Below are 18,191 nucleotides of genomic sequence, written 5' to 3' on the forward strand. Positions count from 1 at the left end.
GTAAAAAAAATTTCAGTTCACACACCAGTAAACAAGAAAAAGGAATATTATTTCTTATATTTACATTTTGACAATTATATGTTAATTTACACTACTTTGAAAAATTATTAATCATCATTCATTGGATGTTAGACGCACTGATGGAACAGCCAGACCACTGATGGAACAGCCAGACCACTGATGGAATAGTGAAACAGCTGATTCCATTTTAGTGTGAAGGGTTGTCAGACTTGATGTCACGTTTACCTAAGTGTAAACATTCAATATTGTTGCTAAGGCCAAATGGAGAATACATACCGGAAATGTAAACAATAACATGAATTTGAACACTGATTGGAGAATATTAGTTTATTATTAAAAAGATACCTACTAAGTGAAATGGCCTTTAAAGGTATCAAACTTGACATTTTCAATGCTGTTATCTCCAATGGATCTGTGGCTTATCTTTGAAACCAGCATATTTTTAATGCTAAAGGCAATGAAATTCCTACAAAGCAACCAATGGTGATGAGACTATCTTATTTTAAGGTAACTAGACTCTGAAATTTTATGCAAACAACCCATGGTTTCTTTTCAAGACAATATGGTGTGGTAACTTGGTAAAGCATTTGTTGCTGCCGACTGACACAACAAGAGAAAGTCTGTTGGGGGTCACACCTTAGGTCCTCTGTTGAATGCTTTGCAATGGTAATTGTTATACTATGAAACGTTAAAGGTTATTTATATATATTTAGAATGCATTGTGGAGGTATATTAGGGACAGGAACTGTTAATTTTTTGAACAGTAATTGTTGTAATCATGTTGAATTGATCTGTGATAACCCTAGTTGAATCTCTTCATTCATTACACAAAGACTCTAGAAAAAGTACACAGAGAATAAAACCAGGTGTTCCGAAATGGTAAGTGTCTCTTGCTTCATTGACAACTTTACTTTTGAGTATATTAGAATAAGAGAAAATTATGTAGATTGATTTTTATTTATACTGGATTTTAAACAGAACCATTTTTACATTATTACATATACAATAATATTTTTCTGTGAAGTAATTTCCTTATCCAGAATACTGGTATTGATTTGTGGGTTTTTTAATGCAATAAAATGGCTGTAATTAATATTATTAATTCATTATAATTGTTGTTAGCTGAGCTTTCTTAATGCCATCAATATTGTGTAGTCCAAGACTCTACAAACATGCAGAAATATTCAATATTTAGTAAATATTTGGCAGAAATATTCAATTTTTTCTGAATACTTGGCAGAAATATTCAATATTTACCATATACTTGCCAGAAATATTCGATATTTTCCGAATACTTGCCACATAATGTTACATATACATGAAAGTAATAAGCTTGTCTGAATGTATGTTTTTTTTTTTTTTTTTTGTTTAAGTAGGCCTACTAAGGCTATTGATATGAAACTAAGAGAAACTTTACAAAGGTAGTATGTATGTTTTAATATTAATTATTTTTTTCACAAATGATAACCAGAAGAATTTTTTTTCTCTCTATTTGTGAGAAATGATATATTTATTGGTATTATGTTATATATGTACAGCTGTACTGTTATATGTATTCATATTTTATTGTAAAGGCTGTTTACATAGATTTTGTGATACTGATTCACTTTATGATGATATCAAAATACAGATTACAAGTACCTACAACCATCTTCTGCTATCACATGTACTTTATATATATACAGGTACATCATGTATGATATAGATACATAAATTGTACAAAGCTGGGGTTTGTTCCCTCTTTTGAGGGTTATCTGCTTGCTGAGTCAGTCCTTTTAGAATTCTACCTCATCAACTAATTTAAAAAATGCCTGGTTGATTGATAATAAGCCCAACCAACTGTTGCTATTTAAAAGAATCTGGTATCGAGCTCTGAAGCCCCGACTTTGATCCAGAATCACAGAACAAATTTTTTATACTTTTTTATTTATTTATTATTTATAGAACTTCACTCTTTAGTTTTGTTTTATTTTCGTTGTAAACTAATTAGGTTGTACAAGTATCTCGGTTACAGTCATAAGTTGAACTTGGGAGCTACAACACTTAGAAATTTTCAAGATAATGAACTAGTTTCATTGATTTGTCTCTCAAAATTTTTCTGATTTATTATTTTGTGGTGAGAAAAGGATTTTTTTTTATTTAGAAATTTTCAAGATAATGAACTAGTTTCATTGATTTGTCTCTCAAAATTTTTCTGATTTATTATTTTGTGGTGAGAAAAGGATTTTTTTTTATTCAATGTTTTAACATTCTGATAAACGCTTTGGTGAAGTAAGTATATTTCTCTGAATTTTCCTATGACAAAAGGAATTGTTTTTTATTTTAGTATTTCATTTTTGCTTAAATAACAATGGAAGTAGAAGATCATACATCAGAGTCAATGTTATATAATCAAACTTGATAAATAAGATCTCCTCATAAATATGTCCCAGTCTTTCAGCAAGACTAATATGATATTAATTCGTTCAATCATTTTACATTACAGTTTACCTACTGATCAGGTTAATAGAAACATGAATCATAAAACTTAACATTTTTTTATTAATTTTTCATTCATACACTAAAAATATATGTGTTCACAAATTTTCAAATGAAAGAACTGCCACCTATCAACAAATGTCATAGTAACTATAATATCTGATGATGTAAATAATGGGAACAGAGTATTTCTACCTCTAACAAGTGTTTACTGAGCTCGGAAGTTTAGTAAATAAGATATATTACCTCTAGTATCCTAATTTTAACATTAGAGACAATTTTGTTTTGCTTATTTGCTTTAAGTCCTATTAACAGTCACTGAAGGATGTGGCAGGTTTGGGCGGTGGAGGAAAGCTGAAGTTCCAGAAGCAAAACCCACCGACCTGCGGCCAGTACCTGACAATTGCCTGATGTAGGCTGTGACCTTGAGGTATAGGGCAAGTGATGAAGGTGTCTTGACGTCTTAACTACACAGCCACTGCAGCCTCCGTAGCAAATTATACATGGACCTTTTCCTTAAAGTTTAGAACACAGCTCTTTTATCGCATATTTATAAAATGTTACTAGTCATGTATCCCTTTGATATATTTGTCAGTAATATTTGTTGAAATTAATTATATGTATGGTAGGATTTTTTAAGAGTAGGAAATGTTGCTTACATGATACATTTATAACATACAGTCTTCTCTCCACTTCGTGCCCGAAAAGAAAACTCAAACCCGCAAATACTCATTTGCCGTACTAGCCCGTCACGAATTAGTGCAGTAGGCGTTTAATAATACATGGTGTAGAAAATACATTGTACGTACGAATCTCACTCCGACAGACGTGACGCAAACGTCCCTAACGCACACACTCCTCACCCACGAGAGCGTCCTAGACACTCCATACTCACCTCCCATCACAGAATGTATCGCGCGCCCAGGAAAAACCGGAGATAATCCCCGGAAACCTGTGTCCAACGGGGCTGGAATCGATTACCTCCAATTGCAATACGTTCTCCGGGCCGACACAAGGACCGGTGTCGAAAAAAAAAAAAAAAAATAATAAAAACAATCGTTCTACCGGAGCGCCGCTAACACAATATCAGCCAATCACACTCCCACTAAGCATACCCAGACTTCCAGATTTCCTCGCCAGGAATGCAAGCATAAAATAGCAAGACTAGAAAACGGAGCAAACCAACTACATATAATAATACTGATAGGCACACTAACTAACTAAATTAACTGGACTGCACTGCTAGACGGAGAGCTAGAGAATGACTATTCACCCGCGCACCCACCCTTACCTGGGCATACGCACGTGCTCTACGTGCCTGAGAAGACGAACTATTCCCGCTATACTACCGAAACGCGGGAATATTTAAGTCTTCTCTCCACTTCGTGCCCGAAAAGAAAACTCAAACCCGCAAATACTCATTTGCCGTACTAGCCCGTCACGAATTAGAGAATTAACAAAGAAAGGGCAAGGGGGTTGTGGTTGGGGAATACCTAACCGCCTTTGAATAATTGATCAAATAACCATATTAATTACAAACCTAACTTCTGTGTTACCAGTAAACGAGACTCCAAAGAGTCAGCGACATAACCATCCTTGCTAGATTCGCCTTTCCAGCGGCCATGCCTCCTGAAACATCGATCGTTCACTCCGTTGTTGGCGGCCACTGTGGCGCCCCCTGCTCTGAGCGAGTGTAAACCAAAATTTGTATCATTGGAAACTAGTTTCAACCTTTTCATGACAGCTTGCCTAGCCCCTGTGTAACTAAGTGGCTTATTTTTGTTAATAAGCTTACAACCCTGACCGGAACGATAAACTTGCTTAAACAAAAAATGATCCGAACTTAAGTCAATTTTTGATAACTCAACATACCTTGATAACATGGTGTACGGACAAGCTACAGTCGAACCTTTACTGATGACCACTTGACTACCAAAGCGATATTTGTCTGTTTTACTTTTCCTGATATTGAGCGTTAAATGCCCCTCGAAAAACTGAACATCAGAGCAACGCAAACTACTGAGCTCGTTAAAACGTAAAAAAAACCGGAAAACCCTAACAAAATCATGGCAAGATCTCTCACTACCAACAAGTCATTCTCATTCAAAAACATTCCACACAAATTGATCAAAATGTCAGTCGTGACCGGTTCCTTTTTGCAAACAGGATTTTTAGCCTCTCGTTTGGAAAATTCAATTAAGTTCTGTACGAATGAGTTTGTTGTAGGGTCGATGTGTCCGTTAAGATTGTGCACCCATTTGATAGCATATACTGCAGACGACACCACTGCGTAAGTCCCTCCCTTTTCCAATAAAGAATTTAAATATAATGCCACGTGTATGGGATTTGCCGGGATAGACGAAAAACCATGTCCGGAAATGAAATGTTCCCATTTCGCGAAAGCTCCATAGTACTTGGTGCCTGTGTTGACACTCCTGCTTAGTAAAAGTCTGCCAGCCATACCCTCGGTCAGAGCGTGCAGATCGGAACCCTCCGTTACCCCAGAAGCTTTGACGGCATCGCTGATCGACTTCCTCAGTCCTATGCCTGTAACAATAAACACAGTAAAACAATGCTCAGTATGGTATGAACATGTGTAAGTTTTCAATGTCTAAAGTCTAACCGGAGGGCCAACATGTCGAAACCCAAAATACTGGCTCCGAAACATCCATTGTTCCCCCTCCCCCTCAGTGTGACTTTTCTACTGGGCAGTATACGATAATCTACTATGAAAGAATCGAAAGCCCCATCCTTAGGACACAATAAGTGCCAGTATGCCGCGCCCCTCCAATGGGGGACAATTATGGTCCCATAAGCTCCTTCGTCCCTCATTTTGCTAACCACACCGCAAACGAGTCTAGGGGGAGGTACTAACCAGTTGTTGACTCCCTGCCATCTTACCGTGAAAGCATCGACTGCCTCTGTACCCGGGCACCACCACTTGGAATTAAAACGCACACATTTGCTGTTATAATCTGTCGCGAACCGGTCGATTTGATGTGGACCCCATAATAACTGACACTCCTCAAAAACCCATGACTGCACCGACCAATCGTCACAGTCTTTACATCTACTCAAGTAATCGGCGGTACTGTTACTAATCCTTGGTAGCCACTGTGTACTAACGCCCGTGTTATTATAATCCAACACCTCGTTAATCTCACGTGCGACCCTCTGTAGGTCTGGCTTCCTGCTACCAGTTTTCACTATGGAACAAACGTTTCTGTTATCTGTTAACAGTTTTACCTGCTTACCTTTGACCATATCGACCTTAGCCAACAACACCCTTTTGACTGCTTCTAACTCTCTCCAAGTTGAGCTATACCTTTTCTCCCGTTCATCCCATGTTCCCAACGCGACATGTTTATCCATGTGGTAAAGATCCCTTACTGTAGGAAGAGAGCGATCCAAAACGCTTACCTCGCTGCCCTGCAGACCAATCACGTCACTCACTGGGCCACCTACTAGTCCTCCCGTGGGACTAATACTGCTACCGTAGCAAAACCCGGGTCTCGGAGACCCCCTAACACCCTGGGTGCTGTTGCATTGACCAAGAAACTCGAACGTTTGACCCCATTTTGTTCCATCATGATCATGGCCTAAATATATCCGGGGTCGGACCTCACAAGCCCCCTGGGGGTGTTGAAAAACATCTGTACCATGTACCGTTACAAGGTCCCCCTGGGGGATTACACCTTGGTAACATTTGCTTGCACCTGTCTCGATACTGTTTGTATCGTGTATGTATGTGCACCCGTTGACACCTTGCGTCACTCCAACATGCTCACACCTGCCTGATGTGTCCACATATTGAACATAACCCCCGTATCCCTCACCGGATGCATCAGTACAAAGTATGGCGTCACAGACTAGGTGTTGCTTTAACTGTGAACCCTTATCGTTCAGTGCCTTTACGTTAGACAACCAAAATTGGATCTCGTCTAGAGCTCCCGACGTGAGCAAAACACGCGCATTCCAACTGGCTCTAGCCAATACACACCTGTACAACTCCCGTGTACGTAGTCTAGCCACGTGACCGACAACACCTTGCATTGATATGACCTGACCTACTATGCCCGCTATGTACCTGGCCGAGAGCAAAGGCAGGTCTTTCTGTTTGACATGTGTCATCGTATTGGTCAGCCAATACAAAAGCCGCTCGACACGACCCGACGTGACCCTGACCACGCCTTCTCCCATCGACCACGTGTAACCTAACCACGTGACATGCTGGGAAGCTACCCAATTGGACTTCTCCTCGGCTATGAGAAAACCGTAATCGATCAATGCCTGTCTGACATACCTACTGGACTCGTTAGCCCCGCCCTCTGTCTCGTGACCTCCAATACCGTCGTCCAAATACATGACCAATTTGTGACCTAATAAACGGATAGATTTGACCACCTCCCTTAGAACCTTGGTAAACACGTAACCAGCAGTAGAGATACCAAACGGTAACACATTGAAAACAAACTGGCGTGTTTTGCCTTCCACTTCAAACTCAAAACCGAGAAATTGCCTGTGCTCTTCAAAAATTTCGATATGGTGGTAAGCAGACTTCAAATCAAAAGTGAACAAAAAATCTCCTGGCTGGAAAACATCCCGTGCTACCCTTGCATCGTCGTATTTAAACTTGAATTTATGCAAAAAAGGGTTTATGTGCCTGCAATCCAAAACTAGGCGGGGCTTACCTGATTGATTGAAAGCTACAGTGAGCGGATTTATGACCGCGGGCTCTGACGAAACTTCCGACACACAACCTAACCGTAAAAGCTTAGTTATCTCCCCCACGACAAAATCGGGGTTATCTTTTGCGGTTTTGTTATTTGACAAAGACACCCTTGGTGGAATTTCGTGAAAAGGAATTTTATAACCTCTCTCGATGATAGATTGTACTACTTCAATGGTACCTTGGTCTGCCCAATACTGGCTCTTACCCTTCAAGCGCCCCACTGGCGAAGTATCACATGTGACACGTGGAGCGTCCTGTGTCGCCCCTACCTTACCTGCGTCCTGCTTCGCCGATACTTTTTCATGCATATCAAATAAAGAACCACTTATCTTATATCCGGATACAGCCGAGGCGACTCCTTTGATTTCCGGACACTCTTGTCGCCAATGTCCGGCCTTTCCACACCCAAAGCATGTACCGGGCTTGGTCCCGCCCCGTGGGAAAGGACCTGTTCTGTCGGTCGTAGTAGCGGCGTTTGTCTGGCTCCTGGACACAAAAGTCTCTCTTTGATAAGGGTTGAAACGCTGTCTTCCCCTGCTGGACTTTAACTTTTCCGCCTTTGCCTTTTTAACTGCCTTGGAGCTGGCCCTGTCGATTTTCCTTTCATCGTCGGAGTCCGACGCTATAGGATTTGCTACATACTCATCGACGGTTTTCCAGCCTGCTTCAGAACTGTCCGCCAACTTAATTAGCTTGTTGCGATAGTCTATAAGCGACATACCCTCCTGTATCTTAAGCCTGGCGGTGTCCATGTCCGTACTGACGGCCTGCGCGGCGTCCAATAATTTCCCGCGCACTTTGGTATTGAACTTGTACTGTTCCTCGCAACTTCTCTTTTTGAATTTGTAGGTATCCGTACACTGAATTGTTTCTTGTATCTTGTTTAAAGATGCCTCAGAATTTTCACACATTTTTCTCTCAAACGAGCTCAACTTTTGTGAAATTAATGTATCCAAATGCCCGAGTATTTCGTTTTGTGACTTTCCAACCGCAGCCTGTATCTGGTCCGACAGTGTGCATAATGAATCGTTCTGCATGGTAGAAACTATGATACTATATATATGATAGAGACATTAACTGGACTGCACTGCTAGACGGAGAGCTAGAGAATGACTATTCACCCGCGCACCCACCCTTACCTGGGCATACGCACGTGCTCTACGTGCCTGAGAAGACGAACTATTCCCGCTATACTACCGAAACGCGGGAATATTTAATGTATTTTGCAATACATACATAAACACACAAACTTAAACGGATAATTCAAAATTCTTAATTAACAATTCTTCAACAAAATGTTGGCTTTCAAACCTGTGACCATAAATGAAAGTAAAATTGCATTTCGTCTTTTAAAATGTTATTGAAAATATAAAGTATCTGTCACTATCGTACTAGTGTTGTTTTAGAATGTTGTACTATGTTGTACTGGAATTGTTACAGGGGAAAAATATAAGTGATCGTTACGGAATCAATTCTCTGCTGAAACTGTTATTGAATAAATGTTGTACTAGAACTTTTTTTTGTTGTGAAATTCTTTCTGTTTGAAAAATGTAAATTTCCTGTTCAACTACAATCCCAACCCTTTCTAAATTCAATCATGGAGGTTACTCTAAATGTACATGTTTTAGTGAGTGTTATTTTCGCACTTCAAGCATATGATTATGCCATTTGCAGTCTCTATATGTTGCTTATTTAGTAATCATTCTTGATGCCCAAATTTATCATTTGAACAAATTTGCAAAAAAAAATTATTATGTGCTAAAACTTGATAGTGCCAAAAAAGGAACATTTGCAGCAATGTAATACAACAGAGTGGGCATTTTACAGACCAAAAACAACTCAAACTTTGATCTCCCAATCTGATTCGTGCATATTCTCTGTTCACTAAAAAATGTGCACAGTAATACACCTGTAATTGAAATTGTGTTACGGTTTTTACTTTTTATAAAATTTTTGATGAATTTCAAATTCAAGCACAAAATTTACCAAGCTTCTAAACAAACCCCATGTACTTAATATTTCATTTCAAGATATATACCCAGGTAAACTGGTTCGAGATCAGTTCTCAAACTGTATGGGAAGTGATGACTCTGCCCAGACACATGCAAGCCTACCGTATTTCTCCGCCAATAAGCCCAGGGGGCCTGTGCATGAAATTGAGTAAAGAGTAGGGGGTGGTACTTCTTTTGAATGAACTGAATTTGATGTTAGGAATCACTTCACCTAGAAAATACAATTTAGCAGAAATGTAAGATTTGCTCTGTTTGGTAAAAGGACCCAATCAGGGAAAGGATGTAAATTCTACTGTATAAAATAATGTTAGTAAGGAGCCAAAGTGATTGAATGTTGAATATGTAGTAAATGCAGGATTTAACTTAATTTCCTGGGGTTAGAAGGTTAAAGACCTTGTAAATACAAATGCTTAAGATAACAAGCACAATCGTGATAAAGGGAATAACTCCCAAGCAATACTCAGCTTGCTCCTTGCATTGGGAATAGGTGTAAAGGGGAAGACTACTTGCCAACTAGCCGCTGTAGTCTAAAATAGGGGTAAAATGGATAAGATTGACTTAACATACAGGGATCAATGTTTATAGCATGTTAATGCATTGCAAGACAAGACAATGCAGTTTTCTTTGTGACACATTTAGACAATACAAATGTACTAGTGGAAAAGCTGAATAGGTGATTTACACTCTACAAAGATTTACGGAGAAAAATGGTTGTTTACAGCCACCAAAATCCTTAGATATGTAAATGGAAAATGAATACCTCTGCTCCCTCCCATGCATACTAATATTAATGTTTGACTAATTTCTGTTAATAGTGAGAGTGACTTGACATTGGAACTCTGAGACAGGAAACCTTAAAAGAGGAATCATTGTAGTGCGACATTACATAAATACTTTGTGAAATTAAGTCACTGGAATGATGGATGACTATATATATACTTTGAGATGGACAAGTACAGGGGAGCTCAATTTATTGTGTCAAAATAAAAGTTCTGTTTATGGTAGCAGTGACCTTGACCGTCATGAGCACTGAACATGAAAAGCAATCCAAAAATAACATGACAATTTGGCAAAATATGTCCCCTTACTGAATGTAAAATTATATGCAAAACAAGCTTTTTCTTTGATGTAGATGAAAGATTAAAATGTAGGTCAGAGTGGCCTACTTTTGATATCCTACGCAATCAAGGTTAATGCATACACAAAGTACAAGTTACAAGTGGTTACTGGTGTACAAGACAGCAAAAGGACATATGTGAGGATGGACATACAGACATAATGCAAAACTTCAGTCCCTCTCGATTCCTAACGAAGGGCTAACAAGTACTTGGTTTGAGAAAGTGGTGTATGAATTTTGAGCACTCCAAGGGAATTTACTATTCATGAAGTTTGAATGTAATTGGTCAACTTGAACTTGCGTTATTGTGCTGGAATGGAGATTCCTACCAATTTTCATTTCCCAGTAACAGTGACCTTGATGTTTGAGATTTTGTCCCCAGCATGTACGATCAATAACAAAAGCAGTTTGAGTTTGAATGATCTTAGGGAACTTATTGTCCGTTGATTCAGATGGATGGAATGATGGCATTACAATCTTGGACTGGAAGTAAAAAATAAAGAAAACTAAATGCTGGTATTGTATAATTTATTAGCGATTACATACTTTTTACATTATTCATCCACATATGACACATTCATGTCAAGTTTTGTTAGACGATGAGTACAATGTGTCATAAGACCTTTGAAAACTGGCTTTTTAAGTTTTGCTAAACTTTAGGACAATTAAAAAACTTTTTAGGCTGTATTTACACAGGAGACTGGAGTTTCAGTTTGGGAACTTTTAATGAGTATGAACTCTAATGAGCAGCTTCACAACTAATATGGTTTAATGGAACGGTATCACAAGATACTCTGAGGGACATTTAACAAGATCGATCAAAAATGAAACATCAACCAGACAAATTACATCTTTGGCAAGAAAAATGGGTTCAGAAGAGAACCAATGTACCTGGTATATACTTAAATATGATACATTTAAATCCCATCACCTCTAATTGTTCACAGCTCAACATCACTACAACACTGGTCAGATCTCAATCATTAGTTGCAAGTTGCAAATATCCAAAGAAGGGCATTTGGTTACCTCCCTTCACAAAGGATGTAATGAATTACAACAATACTGGGTCCCATAGCAAATAAGTCAAAACAATAATTCATTAAATGAAAAAAAAAATACACATGCGAACTAAGGATTTCTTAATGTAAATAACAATACAGACACAAATACTGCGTAGATTATAAAACCAAACCTCATTCAAAATCCCTGCACGGCTAGATTTACTTAGTAATCTTTATTACAAAAAGGATAGCATGTCCTTATAGGGGATGGGAGATGTAGACCCAAAATGGACAGTGAGTGCCAAAGGCCATCTTCAATACTCCAGGGATTGTGATCACTTTTTGCTCTCTGCACCCCTGGAAAACATCATGGGCTATTCTATCTATCCTACCTCAGGAGTCCAGAGTTTGTTTATGAGTAACACCCATAGAATTTGCTTCAAAGTAATAGACTGAAAACTGGACCACAGAGAGAAGTATAAATTTTGGAGTCCTGAGGTAAAATAGATATTTTACTGGAATTGTCCTTATAATGAATGGGATTTATCAGGTGAAATTTTGTCTCTGGTGCTGGAAATTTGTACGTAAAATTTTAAAAAACAGTTACTGAAGTATATTGACAGACTGCATTGCTCTTTATTTACTTAAAAATCTGTACATTTTTTTTTATCAAATTATCTCCCTGTTATCAAATTATTTCACCTAAACAATTTTCATTGGCTGCAACAGTTTGAAATCAATTGTAATGTCATAATATGGAAAGATGACATTGCATCATGAATTGACAAATGTTGCAACAAAATGGTTGCCTCTATTTTATGTCCTCACTTTTCCTTTAAAACCAAATTCCTGTGATTTTCTGAAGTATCTGATAAAAAGCATTTTCAATTGCTTTCCATTTGATATGAAATTTTATGAAACTTGTCTCAAACTTTGTTGTTGCTTTTTTAATTTTGTAATGGTAAGGAGCTTGAAAATCTCCCTACGTATAGTATGTTAAATAAAGCCATTGAATGACATATTAACTGAGATTCACTGCAATTTCAACAAACATCAGCTTGTAATACATACATTGTATATCACAACACAAATTTTCGAACCAAAAAACTACAATGATTTATATCATACACAAAAGCACATGTTCAACTGTGATAAGTCCAGTGTATGAAAATCAAATGATAATATTGAAAACAACTGGCAGACATCATCAAAGCTGAAGCCAAAACAAGCAAACATTAAACAATCCCCAACTTCATTGATCAATATCACCAATCATTTCTATATTCCTGATCTCTTGACACTTCCTGTCTCACAAACATTTTATACAAAACCATGTATAATATACAAAACGAAAACTGTGACACCATTACAGGGCCTGAGCTTCTCCTTATTACCAGGAGACATATATTCACTGCTTTTTGTGTAAGGAGTAAAAAACAGTATCAATCACTTATGAAAAAAGGCCGCACTTCCTGATCTCATTTTGCTTTCTGACAAGTTTCGATAACTATGTATGTAAGTAAGTGTCACTTTTTGACGAGTTTCCATAACCATGTCTGTAAGTAAAAGTCCAGCAGGATTAATAACCAAAATGTCATTCTTCAAGTAACCTATATAACATAACACATAACGGCCTAATTTGTGAATATTGCACAACATAAGAAAATAACTTGTTTTGTAAAGAAAACATCACTAAGGTTTTAATATACATTTGTAAGTAATAGTACACATGTATATGATGATAAACTAAAACTATCAAAATGTAAGGAGTATCTTCCAGCACCATATGTTTCTATTGCAGAACTAAGCGAATACAATACCACTATAAATACAATGTTTCTAAAACATTTATCTAATGTTGATTCAAAATGTTAATTTTCAGTACACAATCACCTCTTATTGCTTTGTTTGATATCTTTTTTCCTAAAATTATCATTCCAGAGCAAAAAAGAGACATTGTTTTGAAATCATAAAACATTTTGCATGGGTGGAGGAAAGACTAGTAAGGAAAAAAACAGATAATGTGAAGAGAAAGAGTGCATTGCAACTTTAGCCTAAAATTTGAAAAAAATTTGAATATTTCATTTTCAAGAAACAGTGTCAAAATGACAATTAAATTTCAATTGAATATCTATTATTCAAATGTAAGTACATTTCATTATATTGACCATCTCGATAATAATTACCACAAAAGACATGTTGATATGCTGACTAGACAATAAAACATCTGCATCTTATTATGATAACATATAGGAAATCACCAGACAAAACTGCCATATACAGATATAAAACAAAATTGTTCTCTACCAACATTCCAATACTGATCCAAAGAAGAACATATTTAAACTCTGGATAGGTTTTATACATTTATAAAAATTAATCACACAATAGTATGTAACTCCTATGAAATTCAATCAAGACAGTCTGGTGTACTTTTGAAAAAATCATACTTTGAAATTTTAATGAAAATTCATTTGGTTAAGACAACTTTTATCAGTTGCTGGCCATATGGCAATCAGCGTATAGCCAAGATAACGCTAAACTTTATTCTTATCTAAAATACTAGCAGAATGAAACCTGGATGGATACAGACCTAAAATCATTGTCCATACAGAAGAAATGTAAAAATGTACTTTATTATTCATTAACAATCATGAATTGTTGATACTGTAATCCTTCCATCTACTGGCATTTACCTACTTCTGAGAATTTCTCTTTAGATTAATAGGCAAAAGGTTAGTCTAGTAAGATGGAGACTTTAAGTTTGATCCCCAGCAAAAGTTTAAATACGATAACAGTCACCAAACTCCAAACCTTTATAATAATCTTTCCATAAATACATATCCTAAGAGAATACCAATATTCTAGCTAAAATTATCATTATGAAAACCTGATCATCACTTTGCTAGCACTGAAAACCTTCACTTTGTTATAAGCCAGAAATCTTCCTTCAGAAATGACATTTTTAACTTTCATACTCTTGACAACTCTGACACATCTATTTTATGTTACAACTGTCACAGTTTATACTAAAAATAGGTATAATTCAATAGTATACCCTCCATTTATAATCAAATTATGCAAATTAAGTCATAACTTTCATGATAAATCATGCAAATTAAGTAATTTGTTTGATTATACAAATAAGTCACTCCTTCGATGCATTGTGAACAAAATTTGCAAAGCATGTTCATGTAATATAATAGTATTTTTCCTCACAAATAAATTAAATGTATTAAATAGCATCATATGCTCAAAGTCACAAGAATCTAGTTACTGCTTAACCTGCCAAACTAGAACCTTAATACCAATGCTCAAAGCAAACATAGCAATGTGTATGAAAAATTGTGAGTTTGTATACTAAGCAATAATATCTTTATTTCAACTAATGTTAAAATGTCTACAAAATCACCTTCCACCTTCTATCACCTTGTAAAATCATATCAATGTGGGAGTGGTTTGGGTTACAACACTTAATACAGGGAAATACAGAGCCACATATTAAAGAATCTCTCCATACTACTAGAAAAAATATATTTATGTTTCTTGTGGGACATAAATTGCAGAAGTTTACACAAGCTAAGAGAAAAAAACAATTTACATAAAAATTTCTCTGGACTGTTGTTCTTCAGTAAATTTGAATTGATTTATCTAAATTGTCTACCAATGGAAAGAAAGACAATATCTCTCACACCAATCAGGATCAGACATTACATAGTAATAAACAAATTCACTTCTTAACTTCCAACTTTTTGAATACAGAATATTATCCTTCCAACACGTCAAAAAACACAATGAAAAATAACAATATGAATGCTTACCATATAAGGCCATGGAGAACATAAGGAACTGAAAGAAGGCATAAACCAATTCACTTTTTGGTGCAAAAAATTCCAAACTGGTACCCTATGATTATTTCTGTCTTAAACCTGACCACCTCACCAACAAAGATAAAAAATAATTCAACAATTCAGAGGAAGAGTAACAGTAAAATGTAAATGTAATACTAATTTATAGCTACTTTACATGAAGTGATAAAACAACATGTCCTTGAATGGCAGGGTATCTATCTATACATACAAATATTACTTTGTTAATCAAAACAGTTTACATGTTAAATAAACTTCGAGGAAAAATATTAAGTGGCCATATTGAATGGTCATAACTTCTTGTGTAGGACCTAGTTTCCTTTTAAGGACTCAGCTTCCTATATAGCAGTTGGTGTTCTGTCAAGGACCTAATTCCTTGGGAGGACCTTGCTTCCTTACTGGACACTTCTTCCTGTTTAGGACCCTGCCTCCTGTTCCTGTCCTAATCCTTCCAAAATGATCCCCATTGGTGTCCTTTTTAGGCCTATGTACTCCATTTTATTTGTTATCTTGTTCTTGACATTCCTCATACGTAGCGATGCATGTAGCAGAATTACTACAACAAGACATTATACATGATCACATTATAAAAGGTAGAATTTTAAAGAACAGAAAGATTTAATGGCCACCGTTCATTTGTTGTATACTTAAGCAAATTACTTTACTGTTAACTCAGCTGTAAATGGTCAAACAGTGCAAAGAAAGTTGTCTGTAAGCGGTTTGAGCTGAATGGCAGCTCCAGTTGTATGCTCCTCAGGGAGTTGAGAAAGAGCATGGTTAGTAGCAAAAGGTTAGATAACCACAGATAAAGATTTGGTACGTGCTTCAAGGCAGCCGTTGCTGTGATAAAGCAGATTCTAAGAAACTCAGATTATCATTATCATTATTACAATAATGCATAAACATATTATGATTTATATAAACTGAATTTGTAAGAGGATTTTCAATAAAAGTTTTTTTCTTTCAAATATAGATTCTGACATCGTTTCTGACATTTTTTTAGTAGCTCATGTAGAAGCTAATAACATTCTGGAATAACAATACTTACAAAGCAAAGGGAATGCTATGCCGAACATGAATACAATGACAGCTCCAATCAAGTACACAAGTACATATCCTGTCGCCAGGACAATGAGGATGCTGATGAGTGGGTGATCCCGCTTAAAACGGCGGGCTGTGAACTGGCTATTGGTACAGTAAACAAATGCTCCAAAAGCAACGGCTATCGCAACAAATCCACAGGCCATTTTCACTGGGTGAATGATCCTAAATAGAACAGAACAGTACAGAATATGAGTAACTGATATTTCCTGAAAACTCTTAAGAGCTTGCAAAAATGGACAGTAAAGTGACTGGCAAAATAAGACTTTAGAAGTAAGGTAAAATTTACATCAGATATATCGAAACAAGGGTAATTATATTTTTGATGTCTCTAAGATAGAAATCAAATCTGGGACCCCTGGTTAAGTAGACTAACAGTTTACAATGTAAGTAGACTTCGCCTAGCAGCTGTTAAGAACTGAAAGTGATTTTTACCAGGTTAAAAATCAAATACACATATCCTTTTATTTTCTAGGTAACAGCAATATTGACAATATTTCCAGGTCCAGATAAACATATATAGACATTAGATATGTTTATAATACTAGTTTTAATGCCTATATTGAGGATTAAACTCTAAATTACCCTAGTAAAGTGGTTAGAAGCAGCTAGTAAACATTTTATCATAATTACACTGATTTTAAATTGAGAAACAAAACACATTTTGTTATGTACTTGATTTGAATCAAAACATTATCCAATTTTACACTGGTAGGCTCTGCAAATAAATGCTGGAAATGTGTCCAGATTTTGTATGGACATATAAATTATACAGTGCTGAAGATGTACATACAAGTAAAAAAATGAACAAAGCATCTGATTTATGTGTTGAAAGCTTTTAAACGGGCATACACTCACCACCTGGTACACATGTAGTTTACTTTGATAAACTAATGCAGAAGGCACATTCCTTTTTACCTTTTCACCTGAACTTGTTTCATGTTGTATTTTTACACATGTAATTGACAAGTTTAAGCATTTTATTTTTAGTGACCTACTTATTTAATAACTAGCATGAGGAAGTCAGAAAGAGGTTGGACAGAAAAGTGTTAATGCAACTCTGGTAATACTTCCTACAATATAGTTTGGCTAAAGAGATCTTCTCTTCAGCTTGACTGATGGAGCATAGAACAAGCAAGCTTGAGGTTCCAAGTTCATATCAAAGCAGAGGTATTGAAATAATTAAATGTAATGACCTTTGTTACATATATGTGTATTGGTATCCATGTAGGAAATGGAATATATAATACACGCCTAATAAGCATTTTGTAACACTTTAAGGGAGGGTATGTAACCATGGTAAACAATAGCCGTAAACACATGACTAGTAAGCCCCTGTGTACAAATGTATACCAAAGGTACCGTATACCAAAGAGTGACGAGGCCATTGTGACAGAACTACATAGACACTTGCATTCCTCAAAACAGGCTCTGGCCTGGCATAAAGGTCCAATGTGTTATATATTTCATGCGTATTTTTTATGTGTCGTGTCCTACAATATTTCGATATAACAAAAGCATGAGTCAGAATAGGATTTATCGTATAATTACTTACAACACGTCACGCAGGAAATGTCAACATTACCACTTACCCGATCAATAAAAAGACAATCATCGCTGTCAAGAAATAATTTGTCTGGTAGTAAAGCAAATTATTCAATACCCTGTTTGCCCATTTTTCTGGGTCTTTAATATTCGGAGTCTGGAATCGAGCCGACTCCATCATAAAGTCATTTAAAGTTCGGAGCGGTGCTAATTGTACGTCAGCCATGCTGTCAAACGCCGCTTATACTATAAAGAATAATGCAAAATAAAAAAATAGAATACAAAGTAAGGCAGAAATATACTAACCAATATGTA

The 18,191-nt window shown here is 36.4% G+C and overlaps 1 protein-coding gene across 1 annotated transcript; it reads right to left on the bottom strand.

The window, feature by feature from the left end:
- Positions 1-10,873: 10,873 nt before the first annotated feature.
- On the bottom strand, positions 10,874-18,102 carry LOC132555296 (PRA1 family protein 2-like). Its single transcript, XM_060219651.1, has 3 exons — positions 17,924-18,102; positions 16,279-16,496; positions 10,874-15,786 (listed from the first exon to the last, which is right to left on the bottom strand). Exons 1-3 carry the CDS (start codon positions 18,100-18,102, stop codon positions 15,647-15,649), a joined length of 537 nt encoding a protein of 178 aa, XP_060075634.1. The 3' UTR covers positions 10,874-15,646.
- Positions 18,103-18,191: the final 89 nt, after the last annotated feature.

Source organism: Ylistrum balloti, unplaced genomic scaffold, assembly GCF_031769215.1.
Source record: "Ylistrum balloti isolate Yb309-2 unplaced genomic scaffold, AGI_CSIRO_Ybal_v1 Utg370470, whole genome shotgun sequence".
Lineage (NCBI taxonomy): Eukaryota > Metazoa > Mollusca > Bivalvia > Pectinida > Pectinidae > Ylistrum > Ylistrum balloti.